This window comes from Salvia splendens, chromosome 19 (genome assembly GCF_004379255.2).
Source record: "Salvia splendens isolate huo1 chromosome 19, SspV2, whole genome shotgun sequence".
NCBI classification, from domain to species: domain Eukaryota; kingdom Viridiplantae; phylum Streptophyta; class Magnoliopsida; order Lamiales; family Lamiaceae; genus Salvia; species Salvia splendens.
In genome coordinates this window covers 28,124,451-28,146,815 of record NC_056050.1, presented here as the reverse complement: position 1 = coordinate 28,146,815, position 22,365 = coordinate 28,124,451, and the positions used below count along the sequence as shown (strand labels likewise).

The 22,365-nt window shown below is 38.1% G+C and overlaps 3 protein-coding genes, 1 long non-coding RNA gene and 1 pseudogene across 5 annotated transcripts; 2 read left to right on the top strand and 3 right to left on the bottom strand.

Moving 5' to 3' along the window:
* The first annotated feature begins 3,783 nt into the window (after positions 1-3,783).
* Positions 3,784-4,360, top strand: LOC121779861. Its single transcript, XR_006045943.1, has 2 exons — positions 3,784-3,919; positions 4,094-4,360. It is a non-coding gene; the product is annotated as an uncharacterized LOC121779861 (long non-coding RNA).
* Positions 4,361-5,129: 769 nt separating this feature from the next.
* On the top strand, positions 5,130-8,097 carry LOC121779743 (probable receptor-like protein kinase At5g24010). Its single transcript, XM_042177136.1, has one exon. It carries the CDS (start codon positions 5,401-5,403, stop codon positions 7,873-7,875), a length of 2,475 nt encoding a protein of 824 aa, XP_042033070.1. The 5' UTR covers positions 5,130-5,400; the 3' UTR covers positions 7,876-8,097.
* A 57-nt stretch (positions 8,098-8,154) lies between these two features.
* LOC121779744 lies at positions 8,155-14,154 on the bottom strand (annotated as a pseudogene).
* A 145-nt stretch (positions 14,155-14,299) lies between these two features.
* Positions 14,300-16,288, bottom strand: LOC121779745 (40S ribosomal protein S10-1-like). Its single transcript, XM_042177137.1, has 5 exons — positions 16,162-16,288; positions 15,992-16,040; positions 15,622-15,901; positions 15,139-15,271; positions 14,300-14,516 (listed from the first exon to the last, which is right to left on the bottom strand). Exons 1-5 carry the CDS (start codon positions 16,162-16,164, stop codon positions 14,451-14,453), a joined length of 531 nt encoding a protein of 176 aa, XP_042033071.1. The 5' UTR covers positions 16,165-16,288; the 3' UTR covers positions 14,300-14,450.
* A 1,172-nt stretch (positions 16,289-17,460) lies between these two features.
* On the bottom strand, positions 17,461-21,707 carry LOC121778742 (protein REVEILLE 6-like). 2 transcript variants are annotated; one of them, XM_042176145.1, is made up of 9 exons: positions 21,409-21,707; positions 20,805-20,862; positions 19,990-20,113; positions 19,723-19,890; positions 19,546-19,623; positions 18,831-18,940; positions 18,028-18,087; positions 17,770-17,891; positions 17,461-17,654 (listed from the first exon to the last, which is right to left on the bottom strand). In XM_042176145.1, the coding sequence occupies exons 1-8, from the start codon at positions 21,600-21,602 to the stop codon at positions 17,793-17,795; spliced, it is 891 nt and encodes a 296-aa protein (XP_042032079.1). In that variant the 5' UTR covers positions 21,603-21,707; the 3' UTR covers positions 17,461-17,654; positions 17,770-17,792. The 2 variants fall into 2 exon arrangements, with proteins under 2 accessions (XP_042032079.1, XP_042032078.1); XM_042176144.1 differs by having other exon boundaries at positions 19,723-19,896; positions 21,409-21,704.
* Positions 21,708-22,365: the final 658 nt, after the last annotated feature.

Here is a 22,365-nt window from a genome sequence, read left to right as displayed (position 1 = left end):
TAAATAGATTAGAGAGATCTTTGTAGAGATATGCTTATAGTTACTTCTTGAGTTTAATAAAAGGATTCCCATACAATTCTCTCAAATCGTCTTCCATCTTCTTCCCTCAAAGGTAGCTTGTTCTTGTTCGATCATTTCGCTTAGTTCTACAACAATTGGCGCCGTCTGTGGGAAAGGCGATTGATTGATCAAAGTAACTGCAACAATGGCAGCAAGGCTCGAGGCAGAGAAGTTTTCAGGAAAGAACGGTTATGGCTTATGGAAAATGAAGATGAGGGCGGTTCTGGTGCAGCAAGGCCTGGCTGCAGTTCTGACTTCGACTGAATCAGATGGAAAGGGAAAGGCTCCTGCACTAGATGAGAAAGCTCAAGCAAAATTCGATGAGATGCAGTTGAAAGCTCATAGTGCGGTCATTTTATGTCTGGGAGACAAAGTGCTGCACGAAGTTCAAGGTGAGACCACTGCATCTGGCATTTTGAAGAGGCTTGATGATGTTTACTTGGCCAATTCTTTGGCCAACCGCTTGTATATGAAAAGAAGATTCTATTCATATAGTTTTTCAGAGGATAGGTCGATTGTGGAGCAGTTGGAGGATTTCTGTAAAAGAGTTGATGATCTTGAAGCTGTTGATGTCAAGACCAATGATGAAGATAAGGCTATCTTGGTTCTCAATGCCTTGCCTAGCTCCTATGATCAGTTGAGAGATGCTATTCTCTATGGAAGAGACAAAGCTATCACCTATAATGAGGTATATTCTGCACTCATGGCTAAAGAATTGCAGAGAGGCAGTTCAAGAAATTCTGAGTCTCAGCCCGAGTCACTCAACATCAAGAAGTGGAACAAAAAAAATTCAAGAAGAGGGCTGTGAAGACCAAGCCTGATTGCTCTGGGATGAAAGAAACTAGATCTTGCCACTGGTGCAAGAAACCAGGGCATTTAAAGAAGGATTGTTTTGGCTGGAAAAAGAAACTAGCCTCAGAAAACAAGTCTCACACAAATGTGATCAGCAGTGATGGAGAAGATGCTGCTGAAGTCATGAATGTGATGGACAGAATTGAAAGAGGTTCATGGATCATGGACTCTGGGTGTTCCTTCCACATCTGCCCCCACCTTGACTGGTTTCATGATCTGGTGCAATGTCATGGATCAGTTCTGCTGGGCAATAATAATTCTTGCATTATCAGAGGCATTGGGAGTATAAAACTGAGGCTGAATGATGGATCAGTTAAGATTCTCTCTGAAGTGAGATATATCCCAGAAGTAAAGAGAAATCTTGTGTCTCTTGGTACTCCTGAAAGAAAGGGTTATTCATTTATCTCTGAGAATGGAGTAATGAAGGTTTACAAGGGGCAGCTGGTCAAGATGGTGGCTCAGAGAGGTGGAAGCTTGTATTATTTACAGGCTACTGCAATCATTGGTGAAACTAATGTCACTACAAGATCAGATATAAGGCAGTGGCATCTCAAGCTGGGACATCCAGCTGAAGGCACTCTAAGGGCCTTGATCCAGAAGAAGCTGATTGGAGTTAGCAGCCAAGAGAAAATGGAGAGATGTGAGGATTGCTTGCTAGGAAAAGCAAAGAAAGTTTCATTTCCAACAGGTAATCACTCTTCATCTTCCCCTCTTGATTACATTCATTCAGATTTATGGGGTCCATCACCAATCAAGAGTCTTGGTGGAGGAAAGTACTACATGTCTATCATAGATGATTTCTCAAGAAAAGTATGGGTCTATATCTTGAAAGAAAAATCAGAGGCTTTCCACACATTTAAGAACTGGTGCAGGGAGATGGAGACTGAAAAAGGCAGAGTTCCTAAAGTGCTCAGAACTGACAATGGCTTGGAGTATTTGTCAAAGGAATTTGATACATTCTGCAGGGATAAAGGGATTAGGAGGCATAGAACCGTTTCTGCAAATCCACAGCAGAATGGTATTGCAGAGAGGATGAACCGCACACTGCTGGAAAGGGTGAGGTGTCTACTGTCATCTTCTGGTATTGAGAAGCAGTTCTGGGCAGAAGCTGTGAGCACAGCAGCTTACCTGATCAACAAGTGTCCTTCGTCAGCCATAGGGGGTTCAATACCAGATGAGAAATGGTATGGTTCAGAGCCTAATTACTCCATATTGAAGCCTTTTGGATGCAAGGCATTTGCACACTTAAAGCAAGGGAAATTGAATGCCAGAGCTTTGCAGTGTGTTATGATAGGCTATCAGAGAGGAGTAAAGGGGTATAGGCTTTGGTGCATAGAGCCTGGAAACCAAAAGGTGGTGATCAGTAGAGATGTTGTCTTTCTTGAGGACAACATGCCATTTCTGACCAGCAAGAATCATGAAAAAGCAGATGGAGCAGCAACTGAGAGAAATAATGATAATTCCCCACTGATTAAAATACAAGATGTTTCATCTGATGTTGCAGGAGTAGAAGTTGATGAAGCAGGTGGAGGATTTCAAGGGAATCATGAGAATGAGCCTACAGATCAGCAACAACCAGGCAGTCAACAAGAATATCAATTGGCTAGGGACAGACCAAGAAGAGCCAATGTGAGGACATTAACAAGATTTGATGACTATGAGATGCTCTATTATGCTCTACGTGTAGCTGAACAACTGGAAGCTACTGAACCTGGCTCCTATACTGAGGCAATGAATGGACCAGAGAGAAATCAATGGATTCAAGCTATGAAAGAGGAAGTTGACTCTCTGATAAGTAACAAAACCTGGATCTTGGTTGAGAAGGCAGAATTCAGAAAGATTATTGGATGCAAATGGGTATTCAAGAAGAAAATAGAATCTGCAGATGCTCAGAAAGTCGGGTTTAAAGCAAGACTTGTTGCAAAGGGCTTCAACCAAGAAGAGGGGATAGATTTTAATGAAGTCTATTCTCCAGTTGTAAAGCACAACTCCATTCGAGTGCTACTAGCAGTGGCAGCTAAGAGGGGTTGGGAGCTGGAGCAAATGGATGTCAAGACAACTTTTCTGAATGGAGACCTTGAGGAAACCATTTACATGGCCCAGCCACAAGGTTTTGAGGTCCCTGGTTCTGAGCATAAGGTGTGTATGCTCAAGAAAAGCATTTATGGTCTTAAACAATCCAGCAGGCAATGGTACTTGGAGTTTGGTGAGAGTTTGTCAAATCTGGGCTTTTCTAGATCACTATATGATAGCTGTGTATTTGTGAAGAAGCAGAAAGACAAGGCACCCATCTATCTACTTTTATATGTAGATGATATGCTGATATCAGGTCCTGACATGGAGGAGATAAGGAAAGTGAAACAGCAGCTCAAGTAGTCTGAGTCACAATAGCCTACCAATGGCTCCTCCTCAGCTCCATCTACATCAGTAAACAATATGCTCAGCTTATCTGCACCTACAAGATATCTGAGTGTTCATTTAAGACCACTCCAGTGTTGTCTGCCAAAATCTGCCATATATCTGCTTGTCGTGCTTATAGCATGAGCTATGTCAGGTCTTGTACATATCATTAAGTACATCAAGTTGTCTACAATATTGGAGTAAGACACTAACTCCATTTCCTTCCTTTCTTCATCAGTTTTGACTCTCTGATCTGCTGACAGCTTAAAATGCATAGCCATTGGAGTTGCAATACTCCTCATGTTATCAACTCCGAATTTCTTCAGGGTTTTGTGAATATAATCAGTCTGGAATAGCCATAGCTTCTTCTTGCTTTTATCTCTGATTATATCCATTCCAAGGATTCTTCTTGCATTGCCAAGATCCTTACTGGTTACATTTTTACTTTGTTTGGATCAGCCATATGTTGGAAGTCAAGTCTGCAAAATGTGGTTGCTTTATCAACAACTGAAGCTAATATATGTCCTTGACTTCAGCAGTGAAAGAAGCAAAGTGGCTACTTGGACTCATAGTCTCAGCTAGAGCATGCGCGCTATTCAGCCCTCGGGTAATATTCATCATTATCATACTTATCTTTTATGTCTGGATTCATCTTTCACTCTTTCTAACTAATTTTGGTTACATTGATGATCTACTGTATGTTTTAATAAATCAAGAGATTGGTCATGCTTGTATGTGCAACAAAAACAAGAAGCTTTTCCTGATTTAGACGTTGGCGCAGGTTCTTTAGTGGATGTTCTGCAATGGCCGCGGGTCTGAAGAAATTTGGCAAACCCTGATGGTTCTTTTGTGTATCTTATGTTTTTACAACAATGCAGAAACAAGGTTTAGTTCATGTGATGGAAGATGGAGTATTAAATTTGATTTTGAAAACTATCTGATGCACATTTATCAGAACATCCTGTTGGAACACAAAATTTATTGCTAATACATTACATTTCTGTAATCTCTGGGCATATATAGTACGATTAAATTCAGTGTACCAAAACATATGGCTCTATAACTAAACTTTCCAAGATTCCATCATCACCATCCAAATCTTCCTCCATTCACAAAAAGTCGATCTTATAACTTATTTATATTTCCTTCCACAATTTTGTTGTCATTATTACAACAATTAATCGTCAAGTTGACATCATGTACCATGTCTCAACTCTTTTTCTAATTTGATGAATGACGACCACAAAAGAATTGACACATATTGCACCTTTTTTAGAGAGACCCACCACTAACTCAGGTAGTTTTTTTTACGCCATATTAAAATATAATATTATAGAAATAAATTGATAAGAAGCAAGAAGTCAAACAATTTTACAAAAAAGAGCCAATTCAAGATTGTGAGATCTATTGAAATTGCACTCATAAATTAGTTGGTGACAACCAACTATCACACATTCTAGACGAATAGATTAGATGTATATATGTTAGTTCTTTATTACTCCATCTCGTTTGATAGTATTATGAGCATTTATTAAATGAGGAATAAGTAAATATAGTTTCTTGCACCTTCACACTTGATAAAGAATAAACAGAACAGTTATAAGTGCTGGCAGCTCTGCTGAGTACTATTAGTAGTACTATTTTTTTTCACAAAACTTAGTTAACTACTGGTGCTGATAAAGCTGGCAGTTTTGTCACTACATCAAAAAGGTGCTAAACTTATGAAGAATTTGTCAAAAATTTAATGCCACATTAAATCTGCACATGCCAAGCTTCCCTAGTCAAACTTTAGCTGAAGGATGAAGCATTTTCACCCATGTTTTTACTGCTTATATAGTGTGCGTGAAATAGTTTTCCAAATCTTTCAAAAAAAAAAAAAAAAAAGAGTTGCTTCTTTTGGATTAAAAATATCAAAATCTTGAATTAGTACAAAACCCACAAGATTCTCAGCCTCGACCTTTTCAAGTGTCCATTTCTGGCATCCATTTCTCACAGAGTCCAAGTCCTTTCCTTGTTGAATTCTATCCTTTTCATTTTATTTTCCCAAGAATTTCTGGATTTTATTCACAACAATTTCCTCAAGCTCTTATGGCTGGACAATTATTTCTACTTGTTCTATTTTTAACTACTTCCACTGCTTTCACTCCTGAAGATAACTTTCTCATCAGCTGTGGATCCGATTCTAGCTCAGAGATCGTTTACAACAGACACTTTATTGGGGATTCTTCAGACAAAGGTTCATCTTTTCTGTTGGAAGGTAAATCATCTTCTCTCAAGAATCCAAATTCAGATGTTATTTACAGCACAGCTCGAGTTTTCACTTCTGCTTCGAGCTACACTTTCAATATCAAGAAACTTGGGACTCATTTGGTGCGTCTGCATTTCTCTCCTTTTACCTCTCGGAATTATAATCTCAAAAATGGGAAATTTGGTGTTTCTGCCAATGGGATTTCGCTTTTAACCACTTTTAGTGCTAATGTTACTGTTGTGAAAGAGTTCTTTGTCATGGTAGATAGAGATGAGCTTGAGATTGTGTTCACACCTGATGATGATTCAGATTTTGCATTTGTAAGTGCAATTGAGGTTTTCTCAGCACCCAAAGATTTCTTCATTGATTCTGTTGAGATAGCATTGATTAGCCCTCAAGAGATTAGTGAGTTTAAGCAGAATATCTCAAACCAAGTTTTGGACACTGTTCATAGAGTTAATGTTGGAGGTTTGTTGTTAACACCTTTTAATGATACACTTTGGAGGACTTGGATTCCTGATGAGGATTTTCTGGTGATTAAATCTGCTGCTAAGGTTGCTAGGACTAGTGATCCTCCTAACTACCAGCAGGGCGGGGTGACTAGGGAGGTCGCCCCCGACAACGTGTACATGACTGCACAACAGATGAATGTATATAATGGGAGTTTGGTGAATCATTTCAACATAACATGGGATTTCCCAGTGAGCTCAGAGGGCGCTATGCATTTGGTTCGTCTGCATTTCTGTGATATCGTGAGCGTTTCCCTCAGCATGTTGTACTTCAACATATATATTAATGGCGTTACTGCATACAAGGATGTGGATCTGTCTGTGCTTGCATTTCATAGGCTTGCATCTCCTTACTACATTGACTTCGTTGTGAAGAATATGAGGGGTTCTGGTGTTGTTCGGATCAGTGTTGGCCCCTCAGATTTGAGCAATACCATGAAGAAGAACGCCATTCTCAACGGGGTGGAGATCATGAGAATGGTCAATTATGTGTCTCCTTCGCCCCCAAAGTCTAAGAATGGTGGCAAGTGGATCGTGTTGGGCTGTGTCGTTGGTGGAGTTCTCGTGCTGAGTTTGGCTGTTGTAACGGTTGTAGCCATATTGAGATGCAAGATCAGGAAGCCCAAGCCCAAGACAAGGCATGCGGAGAGCACAACAGTCTGGGCTTCTCTTCGTATATTTGGTGGTAGCAGCTCCCACGCCACAATATCTCAAGGCACAGCCCTGGCCTCTCCAGGCCCGTACGGCTACTATGGTCTGAAGATCCCATTTGCCGATCTACAGCTTGCTACCGATAATTTTGACAAGAATTTGATAGTTGGCTCGGGTGGTTTTGGCATGGTCTATAAAGGGGTGCTAAAAGTCGACATAAAAGTGGCTGTGAAGCGAGGCGTGCCTGGCTCGAGGCAGGGGCTCCCTGAGTTTCAAACTGAAATTACTGTACTATCCAAGATTCGCCACCACCATCTTGTCTCACTAGTAGGCTACTGTGAGGAACAATCCGAGATGATACTTGTTTACGAGTACATGGAGAAGGGGCCGTTGAGAAACCATCTCTATGGTAGCGACTTGCCACCTTTATCTTGGAAGCAGCGGCTTGAGATATGCATCGGGGCGGCCAGAGGGCTTCATTACCTTCACACCGGCTCAGCCCAAGGGATCATTCACCGTGACATCAAATCGACAAACATTCTGCTCGATGAAAACTGTGTTGCCAAGGTTGCTGATTTTGGCCTTTCAAAGTCGGGGCCGTGCCTAGACGAGACTCATGTAAGCACTGGCGTCAAAGGTAGCTTCGGCTACTTAGATCCTGAATATTTCAGGAGACAGCAGCTCACTGATAAATCAGACGTCTACTCATTCGGGGTTGTGCTCTTTGAGGTTCTTTGTGCTCGACCTGCAGTGGATCCATTACTAAACCGTGAGCAAGTAAACTTAGCTGAATGGGCAATGGAGAGGCACAAGAAGGGGATGATCAATGAGATCATAGATCCTAATCTCATGGGTCAGATCAAGCCGAACTCCCTCAAGAAATTTGGTGAAACGGCTGAGAAGTGTCTGGCTGAATATGGTGTGGATAGGCCAACTATGGGAGACGTGCTGTGGAATCTGGAGTACGCGTATCAGCTACAGACTAACGAGAGGCCAAGGGAAGAAGAGCAACGAGCAACAGATGGTGATGGTGAAGCACATGTGTTTGTTCCATTGAGGCGTGCAGACATTGATGGGGATCGGGATTGTGATGGTGGTTCGGACATTTCAACGAGCCGTGTTTTCTCCCAGCTCTTAACCAATGAAGGTCGCTAGATCACCGGATAAAGTAACAAGTTGCACTGGTGCTGTAGGCATACTTTTCCTTGGTTTGAATGTTAGTAGCTACTATTTTTGAGGCCAATGTAACATGCACTAAGAATTGCCTGTCGCAACTTAATACCAAGACATTTTGGACTCTTGATCTTGCGAGTTGTTGTAATATGTTTATGTAACATTTGAAAATTAGTAATAGATTGTCGAACAGAGTTCTTAGCATGTACTGTACAATTTTACTACACAGATGAGGAATGAATATCAAGAGAGCTATTGTCACGAACAAATACCAGATTAATTCGTATCAGAAGCTAATGACAGTGTATTCATTTGCTAGGGAAACCATAGTGAACAATTGGATGGGTAAGTTAGTAACTAGTACTGTACTTAAAAAGTAATTGAGAAACACTAAAATAAGAAGCCTAAGTGTGAAACTTTGATGATACAAAAGAAGCTCACTCCACATGCATATGCATAAAATTATTCAAAACAGAACCTAGTGCTCGCACAAGTCACAACAACTTGATCAATTCCCTCAGATTTTTGTTACTTCTTCATCCTCTCAGCATCCGGTTGAACATATAAGCATCAATGTGCGCATCGTCAGCTATTTTAAGTGACGAAACAGCCTGAGCAGCAAGATGACCAGCAGATAAACCCACAGAGCCCCATCCTTGTTCAGACAAATATTGAGGGTAGACATCTCTTCCAAAGCGATGATCAGATGTGACCATCGGGTTAGAGTTACACCAGTGACTCCACATGTGCCCATATCTGTGAGCATCAGAAACCAATCCAATATTGTCAAGGGAACACATGGGGAGATCTTGGTAAGGAACCAAAGAGTGTCCCCCAACAATGATGTCCATGTTGTTAGCATGATCCCACGAGGCCAGCCCCTCATCCTTCTCCAACATTAGTTCACTTGAATCGTCCGAGTCTTCGCCAAGTAGAACATGCAGAGCAACCGCCTCTGCTATGGCAGCACCTTCGTCAAGTCTTTATTGTTCGTCTTTCTTTTTCTGTTTCTTTTTTTCTAGCTCAGAACGGATCGCGGCAGAAGTAGCCAATGCCTTCTCCAAGCGTCTCCTTTTCTTCTCAGCCTGTTTAATTCGATCAATTTTGTCTTTCACCTGCTTCTTCTTGCCTTTCCTTACACCAGCAGTGACTTTAGCAACCTTCCATGATATCCAATCACACTCAACTCAAACCCTATTGCTACACTTTCCTAACAACCTAATTTCTTTCCAGAATATCCTCTTTGTTTTCCCTAGTATACTCCCCTATGGCATATACATTACCTAAGCAATATTTGTTTCATTTCTTTTCGAAATACGTTATTGAGTGCTTTAGTGAACTAAAATTTAAAACTTGGAAACAATAAAGCAGTAAATCTATAGAACTTACACCTACACCTACACCCACTCAGGTCTGAATGAATACCTCATCTTGCGCACACTACATTCCCAAAAAGAAATAACAGGAGATAAAAGAAGTGAAAACTGGTAAGCATTCATTAATCCTGTCTTCATCATTGCTCTCAACCTTTCACAACCCTTTGCCACCCACTAACAGAACAGTTAGAAGAGTAACTCAATTAATACGAGAGGTAACAGTTCTTTTCCGTCTCAAAAAATTCACATGGCCTTCCCCCTGCAATAAACAAGAATAACCTCTGCATATACACAACAGCTAACAAGAAGAAATGCAGAATTCAAGGAAAAACAGCAACTTAAATATATGGGCTACGTAATTACAAATGGGAAATGCTAAACAGTAACTTACTGTAACACACAAATAACTACCAATTGAGACACATACCTACATAAATGCCTTGGAATTAATCAAGAAAAAAAATGCCAAGGACAATATTGACTAGTGACACAAAACAACATGAGGCAAGAAGTAACATGACAAAAGCATACTTTAATCTACCATAAGCCACTGGAGAGATTATGACACAGCAATTCCAGAAATATAAGAATTTTAAGTATACCGCGTCCAATACAATTAAGTCGACATACAGATTGACTAGATAAAGGAAAAACAAATGCATATTGCATGGTGAAGTCATACTGAAATGTAGATAAGCCGTACTTGGAGTTATTACAAAATAACCGTTTTGGGACTGCGTCATGAAAAGTTTACACGCCATTTCTTATTCAAAGTCTTCTAGATACCAAAATAGCACGTAAAAAATCTTTCTTTACACAGATAAAACATTATAAAACAACTATCGCCCAGCTGAGCTAGAATAACTACCTAACCTTAATCAAATAGGTAACTCGAGTATTAATTAAGGAATTGATTCACATATTGTGTCTACATTCTATGCAATCCGAACATAAACATATCCCAAAATCTAAAAGGGAACATTTATGCCGCTCATTGGACTGGATACTTCTATTTTTGGATATTACCAATAATAAACCCTAATTCAATTCCATAATTCAATAAGCAAAAACTCTTTCAATTTGACATACGATCCACTCAGCCTCAATGCCCGAAATTCAACCCTACACCTATGAATTGCATAATAAATCATTCAGAACCAGCTAAAAAGATATTAGAAGCAGACCTGGTGGAATCAAGGAGAATGAAGGCGGCCTCCGGACAAAAATCAGAAATAAAAATTGAAAAAATAAAATAGATAAAAATAAAGAAATGAAGAGAAGTGTGTTTGGACCTCTGCAATCAGTGGCGCGTTGAGAGAGAAATGAGATAAAATAACTGATCACATGAGAATGCCGGTGAGATGAGACGGGGATGAGTAGGAGAAGGAAGGTAGTTTTGGAACAGCAAAGAGAAGCTACCACGTGCCGGTTCAAGGAAGTGATCCACAACTCATGCTTTTTCAATCTTACAAAGGAAATCAAAATAGTTGATTGTACATCTATCTATATAGAAAATTTTAATTTTAACATAATTGTTACCAAAATCTTTAGTGATGATCCAGGAATTGTTAAGGGTGGTAGTAGCTCAATTGTTGGGAGCTAAGTTTATTTTATTTGTCAAGTGTTCCTATCAAATTATTTACTTCCCCATCCTATAACATATATATCTCTCCTACTTTACTAATTTTGCATTAAAATCTTTGTCATTTAAAATGTTTCTATTTTTTAGAAATGGTGGAAGTATTTAAATTTCTTATTATCCGAGAACATGAAAATTCTGTGTAAGATAAGTAGTAGTACATACACCGGAAGTTGCACTTGTAATAAATAATGTACATGGAATCGACGGCCACTTTGGTAAGATGAATTTATACAGAGCTGTGTGAAGATGATTTGATTGTGTTGGAATCCTCTAAAAATGGACAGCGGGCGGCATGCAGAGCTTCTTGATGTCGCCTTTGAATGGCTTCTTCAACCGTTGCAGCTTTATCTCATATAAGCTTCGGCCATAACTTCCCAGTTACTGTCAAACAGAAATACTACCATTTTAGATTTGTTTTGATCTCGAGCAATGCTTCGCATAAAAATGATCGGAGGACTCACTGAAAATCCGGTTTTGCGCCTGATCCCAGGCGATGCCATTCAATACATCAATCCGCTGAAAAAAATGGATCAATTTTCAAAATGATATCTTTATTGATTAGGAAGGAAAAAATAACCTACCGAGTTTCCAGATGCTATGAGCCATTTCCTGCAATAGATCCGGACAATTTGCAACACTTGGTTGATTATTGGGGAAAGAAAAGATGTAGGAGTACTAAAACATGGACACTGGAGAGAAGACCAAACCTCAATTTCGGAAGGTATATCCATCCCAAGACAAGACCGTCTTTGCCCGAGATTCTTGCAATGCAGTCAGTCTAGTCGAAATAAATATGGATATAATCAACGTTGAGGTAAGAGGAAAAGATAGGAAAGACTCAGATGATAGAATCGGAGTCTCATTAACATACCTGCCAAACATTGGCCCATACTTCACCAGCCACGTACTCTAATTCATTCAGGTTATGTACTTCATCTCCTTTATACTTGACAGTGTGATTTCTAACAACTGCATCACCCAGACCAACTAAATTATGTTACAAACAAAGCTGCCATACGAAACACGAACTGAATTCACGGGGAGAAGACTTGAAAGGAAACATAGATAATTGATTGTGGCATATAAAAGATCAACACACGGTAAAATTTTAAGTCCCCCTGTGATTGAATTAACGAGGTAGTGCAGAACTAGCAAGTAGCAGCAATTAAAAGGATCATTTATCCTGTCAAGAATGGAGTGTAGGCGAAGGAGTATAGGAAGAGAAAGCTGGCAGTTAATGCCGTAACAACCCAGAAGATGCAAACCTTTCATCGTCCGAGGGTCAATCTGATACAAGGTTGATGTTCCATCACTTCCAAATAGAACTTGTCCATCAGTTGCCAATCCCCACCCATCTTTCATTTGATTATTAAATATCTTAACCTGCAGTAGATGACAATATTCAAAGATCGAAACCAGCAATGAACAACGATTATTGAAGTATCTATCCAAATCAAGAGACCCAGGAATAGAAAAGGGAAATGACATAGAAAGGAGTTAAAAAGTGGAGGCACAAACTTTGCTCAAGTTATTTCTGTCATATATGAAACCAGTTTTCGTCAACCAATTGACTTGAAACAACCTACAAAGGTACATGATATTAATACAACAGAATTCACAATAACAAAACTATCAAAATAAAGCAACATTCAGCTTTACATGGTTTTGATCACCATACAGTACATAAGACAGGTAAAGAAAATACTTCAAAAGGTAAGTGCAGTTTTACTTTATTAAACAGGAGTATTACATTCAGAACAAGCTTCTCCGATGACTTCATATAAAAGTCATTCTATTTAAGATTTTCATCCGATGAACAAAATCATGATTAAAAAACTTAACCAACACATATTTTCCACACAAACCTGTCACCAAGAAGAGTCAAACCCTCCCCAAAGTAAGAGTTGTCCATTTTATGCATAACCTCAACCTGTAAACAGAAAGAGAAAACATTAGTTATCCATATATGATGTAAATAATTCAAATGTTTCTTAATGCTTGGAAATTCCATAAAAAAATATCTTCTCCAACAAAAATAGGAGTAATCAATAGTATCAAAAATTGGTAAACATTTAAAAAACTTTTAGATGAAACAAAAGAAAACTATAGAGGAAACAATAGCACAGTTATTCCAAGCAAAACCAAAGAAAAGCAACATAATATGGATAAGTAGTTAACCATTATACTTTCTTACCTTCCCTGTCCGAATAGCAACTTTCCGAACCGACGACTGCCATTCAAGAAAACATGTGAAGTTAGGAGAAGCTCTGCATCTACGAGACATAGCTCAGAGAAAATGCATATATGATCCCATTATTCTTTCAGGCATAGATATGATCCCTTCAGATATACACCCATAATAACATGCAGTTGGATGTTCAAGTAGTATATTCCCATTTTAAAGTTAATTTCTGTATCCACCAAAAAAAACATCAATTATACTATTCCAAGATAATTATTCTACTACTCGTTCTAGGTACCAAACATGCTACAATGACTTGCATTTGCATATTAAATTTATGAGAAGTAGAGTATGGAAACACAGAGGAAGAACACACTCACATGTCCATAGAGTCCCGTAGATTCAAAAAGGGCATCATTTCCTGCATACAAAAGCCCCTAAACACCAAAACTGTTATTGCAAATAGAGCTATAATTGTCACTAAAAGTGTGGATGCAAAATTATTCAAACCAATAAAAGGGCAGCCGTAGAGAGCAAGGAGGATGAATATGCAGTAAGAGGTAGAATCTTAGGTTGAGGGTTGATAAAAAAACAGAAGAAAATCCAATCCAAATACCTGAGTGAAGGCATCGGGATCGTGAGGAAACTCATTCACAACTTGAACGTCGTAAATCAGATCAATACTCTGCTCCAAACCGAGAGAGTTGGATGAAATGGAGAGAAAAATCAGAGCATACGCAAAAGCAGCAGCTGAAATAAGTAAAGCGGCCATCTTGTAATTGGCAAACGAGAACGACCGAGGATTGGGAATTGCTGGACGGCGCTTTACCGATTTCTTCCCCGAAGATTTATACCTTGTCATAACAGGAGAAATTAAGTCAGAGAAATGAAGTCATCGGCGCCGGCTTCGTCAACGGGTTTGACTCGATGTCTCCGGCTTTTGCCCTCAACTTTACAAATGGATCTTGATTATGTATTAGTCCTCCATTTATTGTTCGTGGTCCTACATTAAAAATAATTAAATAAAAAGAAAGCTGACAGTCACAGAGAATCGTGTACGTAAATCATTTGTGAATTGGTTTGTCCAAGTTTTGCTCTTCTGATTGATGATTTAAATTTCATACCGACTAAAGATTAAAAGGATTTTAATTTGATGACAAAGAGAGTTTATGTTCAATGAAATACTATCACACTAACTAACAAAAATTAGTAAAGGAGAATATTTTATAGCCCGGCATAACTTTTGGTTCAACGTAAACAAAATTGTAGGGCGACACAGCATTAAAACGGGGCATACAACTTAGGTTCCATACAATCTCATTCCTAAAAACTATGAAGAAACTGGGAAACCACAATGTTAACTTGAAGGTGCTCCACCGAAACCACCAGATCCTCTGCCAAAACCAGGACGTGCACCACTGCCCTGCATTCACAAATCAAATAAACTCCGTTAATAATACTATGCCCAACTCCTATAGTTCATTTCAAGTAAACAATGAATGAGGGATGAAGGAGATATTGGCTCATTCTATCATTTAGAGAAGACAATCACCAAGTCAGACATGATTCATAATGCAGGAAGTTCAAGTGCAATGGCAACATAAAAGATAAAAACTCAACCTATGTAAACCACAAACTCTACAAACAGAACTAGAGTGGAAAGATATTGACTTGTTTTGATGTTCCATCAGACTTGGGAATATTAAACAACACAACTCTTTACAATATCTAGGTTTACTTTTCATCATCTAAAATTGGTTGATAACTTTGAGTAGTAAATGAAACAGATAAAGGAATACATAGAGTTAAGCAGGAATATAAGAAATTGAACAAACAAGCAACACCTAAAGTGATGAACTATCATCTATCAATCTTAATCCACAATGTAGGCAACAAACTGTATATCAACCCCACTAATAAAATTCGCCTTGTGAGATTATTAGGAAATTCTGAGAGATTGCAAGGATAAGTAATAAAGCATAAGTGCAAATCAAATCTATGAGAGTAAGAGTGGTGACCAAATAGCACAAGGAAATTGACATTACCCTGAAATTTGGCTGATAATCAGCCGGAGCTCCACCTTTCTCACCACCAAATTCACCTGTTGGGCCTCTTGGTCCACCACGGTAGCCATCTCGATCACCAAATCGTGGTCTGTCACCATCTCTAGGAGGTCCACTGTGAAAAAAACAACATACATTTGAGATGAAAGATGCACAGAAAAACTTTGTAAACATGCTTCCATAACAAATTGTGGAGGTGGAAACACTAACAGACCAATTTTTAAACATCACATATTGGAGGGCTTCATACACATATCTTCACAACATATTACAGTACATCCTAATATACTACAGACACATTGACTCCATTACAAATGAAGACAACACATCACTCATGAATATTGTATTGTACTGCAGCAGAAGTAGCAAAGTTTTCTTCCACAAGTAAACAAAACCATGCGATGCTTAGAAAGAAGAATTGAAAACTAGCAACATGATTTGTGTATGTTAATGGCATCCACTGACCGAGGGCGATCGCCACCTAGCCCACCCAAGGGGCGGCCAAGGGGCTTAGATGACTTCTTCAGCGTGGCGGGCACAATTTCCGACGGCAGATTGAGGTATGAGCGGAGGAACTCAATCCCATCATTGGTGAGGTACCAATAGTAATGCATCCAAGCGAAGGTCTCACGGACGTATTCCTTTGACTTGAAGCTCTGCATAAGCTTAATCACCTCAAGATTCGGGACATCGATTTCTGGGTGTTTCGCCAAATTGAAATCCTTCTTCGCATAGCACACACCCTCTGCATTTTTCCCGCGCATAAAAAACACCAAATTACTGGTATATGAGAATATTAATATAACACAGACAAAAACAAAAAACTTAATGTTACCTTGAAACAGATATTTCGAGATCTCTCTCCGGTTCTTCTCTGAGATGATCTGAGATAAAAATAAAATTTAGCATAAGTAAAATATGATTAGAGGGAACCACAATAGAAATGGATGAGCAAAACATTTCAACGACAAAACCAAGAAATTGATGGATAATGTGGAGTTGTACCATGGCTGCACAGGGTTGTACCGAAGGCAGACTGAAGAAGATGCAGCAGCTAATCGTAGAAGCAGCTGATGGAAGAAGGTAGCTAAAAGAAAGTGAACTAGGGTTTGTACGGAGATCTAACTAATCGGCCCAACAATAACGGTGGCCCACTAGTTAAAAACGGGCCAAATGGATGGGCCGCACTCTTTGCAGACAGCCATGTTTTTTCTCTTTAAAAATTATTTAATATTAATAAAACTTTAATTATAGCAGATTATTAAATTTAAATTTTCAATATGTTAATTTCTAGCTAAATTATTTAATTTTAATATTAAGAAAATATTAGTTAAACGGAGTACTATGTAATTATGAGTTGTGGATGGTGTAATCACAATTTACAGTATTACTGTACTAGCCAAAGAGGTGTTTGTTTTTTTGGCACCCAAGAATCTATGCAATATGTTTAGTGAATTAAAAGTTAATAAATAATAAAATAGAAAAGAGAAAAGTGAGAATTAAAATATTGTAATGGAATAAATAATAAAGTAGTGAGAGATAAGAGGATAAAATTGGAGAGATAATAAAGTTATTTGTTAACAAAAAAAATGAAATGTTTCATTTAGATTGGGACATCAAGAAAATAATATGTAGCATTAAGGCTGGAACGGAAAGAGTAATTATTAATTGTTGATGTCTTCATATATGTATTAATCTAACTTCTCTATATTCACTTCTTGACCCTGTTGGCTGGTTGAGAGGATAGAAAGAAAATACTCCATCTATCTATAAAAATAGACTTTTGAGATGACACGAGTTTTAACGCAAAATTGATAAAGTAAGAGAGATATAGAAAAAAAAAGTTACTGGAGTATTATTAGTGAAGAATAAGACCCTCCTCAGAAGAAAGAAAAACTTGCCAAAAATAGAAGATGACTATCTTTGTCGAACGGCTCAAAATGGCAAAAAAAAGACTATTTTTATGGGACGGATGGAAAAAACCATTAGGTATTATCTTTTTTAATCTAACCCTCGGAAAGTATAATGCCTAATATGATTAAAAAACAATTAAAGGATGCAGAAACAGTAACCAATAAGGTTACATAAAGAGAGTTTAGCGAACAGATATAGGAGTAAGTTATAGTGGAGTACAAAATTTGGGTCCAGCCCACTTCTGGCTCTGGACAAAGCTTAACATGGCACTAATAATTAATAGCGCTTTTACATCAAGGAAAATACTACTGCAGCTTTATTCAACAATATTCGACTGCGTCATCTACTTTTGTAAAACAATCGAGAAGCAAAAAATTTACATCATCTAAATGGGATCAAAATTTTGCATTTACAGACAACCATGTTCACAATTTACATCGCCGCAAATACCCCTCATTTTATTTCATTTGCCAGTATGTACAAGGCCCCACTAACTGCTTAGACAGAAGAAGATTTAACAAGAACCATACTTACAATTATAGGAATTGGCAACTCTCGAAACACATCAAAAGTTTGCCCAGAGCCTGCCATTAACAAAGTAGGCATCCAATTCAACTTCAGACATTCATCAAATAACACGATCTCATTGATGATATAACTAATCCTAGGACGATTGAGAGAGAGAGAGAGAGAGAGTACCAAGGCACCAACATGACACAAAGTTAACCTGCACCCTCAGATTCGCAACAAAGGATAGAATCAGTTACATCAAAGGCATCATCCCTCTCACGGTCAATCTCATATGATGAAAGCACCCTTCTCTGCAAACAGTAGTATATTAGTAAAAACTTACTACAATTGAGCAAATAATAGGCAGGGGATGCACAGGCAAGCATAGACAAACCAAAAACTATCCCCTGAATAAATACTTTAATGCCCGAGGTAATTAGTGCTTACATGATCCTCCAAATCACGACTAGCCAAATTGATCGAGAGATTTCTCATCAACAATAGCACCTGTTTAAGAGACAAAGCTAGAGATCATCAGACACAAAGAGCTTACATTTAGATATTTAAACGTCAATTCAGAGAAGAAAAGTGGATGTCTATGATCAAACTAAAAGTAACACTGCATTTGCCACTGAGATGCATGGAGAGACTGGAAGGTGCCACAACTAGCATAGTTACAATTGTGCTTAGTTGCTTACAGATTCAAATTACCAACAGAGAATCCCCCAAACTCAACTTCAACTTCAACTTCAATTTCAATATTCTATTTAATGATTTTAGGTGCAACACAGCTACCAGGGGTGTTCAAGAGAGAATGAGGTGACCTTTATGGTCGACCAAAACTTAGTTAAGATTAAAACCAACAATAACTCGATACTCTATATCAGAAAATCAATTGAGCTGTGGCAGGTGGAGAACATAGAGGAGATAACCATTGCATGCTTTCAACAGAGCACAAAGCATTCAAGGAAGACAGGATCGAATGTAGCGGGGACAGCTCCGAAGGAATGTACATAACTACCTTCATATGCATGAGGTAAACTACAACTACCAAATCACATACTTGTCGGTATGGCACACTACTACAAGCCTTCAAATCCATCTGATTTTGTTCCACTGACTAAACCAAGTCATGGTTTTGATTAGGTAATCTAATCCATTTAATTTTTATATAGATTAATAACCCTAAATCTTTTTGAGGAATCTTGCAGCAACAAGAGGATCAACACAGACAAGTTCAGAAAGCATACTGTCTCAATATCAATTGGGTCCATCTTCTTCAATTTCTGTAAATGGCCAGTAACATTAGGGTCGAAGACACTGCCTATGAAACTGTACACTTGACCAAAATCAGGGAGAACTGCACTCAAAAGAAATATAGAGGTTATTGAAATTTTTGAGGCAGTAAGACAGCAATAAGCAAGATACCAGTGCAGATTAAATATTACAGTATAGCTTGAACAAGGTAAAGGTTAAAGTAGTCCTGTGAGATAGCAGGCGGGCAGAGTGAAGCATGTAATACATAACATGTCTAAAACAGAAGCAGATAAGGAAGTAAACCAATTCAAACATCACCATAAGCCTGCATGTGCAGATTAGGTAAAGTGATGAACAAAAAACAGGAGGTATTATAGTGCTATATAAATTCATATGAGATGACCACAATCACAGGCAAAATCACAGCATATAGAGTGCGAGGCATTCAAACTTCATCAACTTTTGATTAGTCAGGAACTCGGGAAGCATAGATTACATAAATATGGTTGACCATCCTATCGTCACTATAATATATTGTAATTACTTGAATAGATGTTAAAAAGTTTTTTACGACTTTACACAATAGATAAGAAATAGAGGAAAAAAGAATACAGGTAATGCATTCTCATCTCTTTTGAATTGTAACCATCATTAGTATTAGTTGGAGGGCCCCACAAGCATAAAAAACTTGATCAGCAGTTATGTCACCTGTGGGCCTTGTCTTTGTTGTGCTGTCATTGCTACCACAAATATAGGACATTGTCTGTCCGGCATATCTGGCATCAACTGCAACATAACAGGAAATCAACATCAGCAAAAACAAATTGAAATAACTTCTCGAGCAACATAAAAATATTCTATTGACAGGGACGAGAAGATGTTAACCTCCAGCTGCATGCAAAAAATTGGTTTTCTGCAAAGGTTTCTCTGTCCAGCCAGGTATAGATGCAGCAGATTCATTTCTTATTATTGCAGAAGGAACAGGCCTCCTCGCAAATCCATTATCAGGAACAGCAGCAGAGTCTTGGAATGATGGTCTCTCTTGTGAAAGAACTGGAACTTCAGAATAAAATAAAATAAAATAAAATAAAAATGTTAGGTTACTTTGAAGTTTGCAATTTTGAGCATGATTCAACAGAAAATAGTGCATACCAATTTTTGAAGCTTTCTGTGGATATGGATGAGCAGCTTTTCTTTTTGGCCGAGGTGGAGGAAGATGTTCATTGGTTCCACTCTTTTGAACTTTAAGAAAATACTTTTGTGCGTGGCTACGTATCTACAAAGTTACAATATGTCTCAAGCTACTGTAACCGACATAATAACTTCACCTCATAATAGAGAAGTAGAGCTAATGCAATTTCACATCAGTAAGAATAATACAATATTGCATTCTTCATCCACATGCAAGTCAGAGGACTATCAAGACACAACACAACCTAGAGATACAACTACTTTATTCACATGTACAGCAGCAAGTATCTTGGTGTTTACATGCAAAATAAGTACAGAGAGAAAATTCAGTAGATACATGAGCTTGTGAAGTAAGAGAATGCAAAACATCAAAAAAGGATATGGAAGTGGAAATATTGCATTAAACTGAAAATGAATCCATTTCATCAGCAACGGTGACACAATCTTAGTAGAACACTTAACATTCCAACTAGCAAGAAATGCACACCTGGATTCGGCATACCTATTTCAAATTCATCCTAACTGCAGCACTATGCTAAAAATGAAGCAAAAAAGCACATAGGAATCCTGAATTATGACAAGTATACCATTACTTACTTAACACAGGAACCCATTCTGCCAAAAGGTAAAGTATCTAAGCACATCAGATTAATGCAGGACGGAAATGGGAGAGCATCTTTATAACATGTTTGTATGTGTAGGTGTGCAGAGTACTAAAGCATTAAAGGTGATGCTACTTGCCACTGACATGACTAGATGGAAGCATGGGAAGTTACCTGAATGACTGTTTTCGATCCGATAAATGCTTCAATCTTCTTCCAATCACGATCAAAGCTACACAAAGATAGCAGAACATAATATTTGTAAAGTACAATGAGCCAGGAAGTGAGAAAATTTGTGAATCAGCTGAATAACACTTAAGCCCTCCCCCAATAAATAAATTAAATCACATAGTTCATAAAAAAAGATCAAATTTCCTTCATTGAACTCTTCGAATTTGCAAACATTTTTCCAACCAATTCATTATTCAGAACACTATAAACAACTGGTCCAAAGAACCAAATCTTCTAAGATAGCTACATAACGTAATAAGGAAAAAACTGCATAAGCACGAAATAACGAGGAAGCAGATGTCATCAGCCTCAGTGATCTAGATAGTTTACGCGCAAAGAAAACTTAAATACTTAACAAAATCCAAATACGAAACAGTGTACCCCAAACAAATTAACAACAGTTCCCGAAATGAATAATCAGAGAACCTTCCACTTAATAGTATGATTCATCTAGCCCTAAACAGAACGATTCAATCGAACCAAAAAGTACAAATTCCGAGCCACATTCCAATACTGCTTTTAAAAACCCTAACTGCTGAAAACTTACAGCTGGAGCGCTTCAAGGAACTTGTCGTGCTCAGGTTCGGTCCAGCTCTCACGTGACTTGGTAATGGTGTACGGTTTTCTGATTTTCTTATTGGGGTCTTCCGCCGGAGACGAAAATAGGCCGATGTTCGGCAACGCCATGCCGTCCCGATCCAAGAAGAAGCCCTTGGTTTGATTGGTGTTCAGTGAGAACATGCGCTGAGCGTCAGTGCGTGTGGTTTCTCCTTCAGTGTGTGTATGTGTTTGGGGTTTTCTTGTTGTGTATAGATAGATTCGCTTCCCGTATAAAGCTGGGGGTTGGGAAAAATTATATACTAGAACTTATCTTATTAGACCGAAAGGATACTGACACCTAATACCATATAACTTTTTAAAAGTTAGATTTTTTCCATGAACTTTGTAATTGACAAATAATATCACGAACTTTACTTTGAGTTTATTATTTTCCATCAATAAAAAAATTATGGCAAATAATTTTATTTTACGATTTTTTTTTGTAATTTCTCGACAACAACTTCGAGAGGTTCAAGTTTTTTAATCTTTGAAGATAGTTTTTCTTAAAGCACACCCTCCAAAATTAGTCTTCAGTCTATTAATATATCCGGAATTTTTTCATTGGTGGGAAATAATAAACTCAGGGTAAAGTTCGTGATATTATTTGCAAATTTTAAAGTTCGTGGGAAAATCCAACTTTTTGAAAGATCCATAATATTAGATGTCAGTATCCCTAACTGAAATTACCTAATTTTCTATTGACTATAAAATTTTTGTATAGTATAATACTCCTAACAATATAGCTTTTCATATACAACAACGTATCAAAATTTCTATAGTATATCATAAATTTCGGTATATAATTGCGATATACTCCCTCGGTCCACAAAAAATAATCTCATTTATGAAAGACACGTTTTTTAATAAGAAATTAGTAAAAGAGATGGAGAAAAAATGGGTAAAG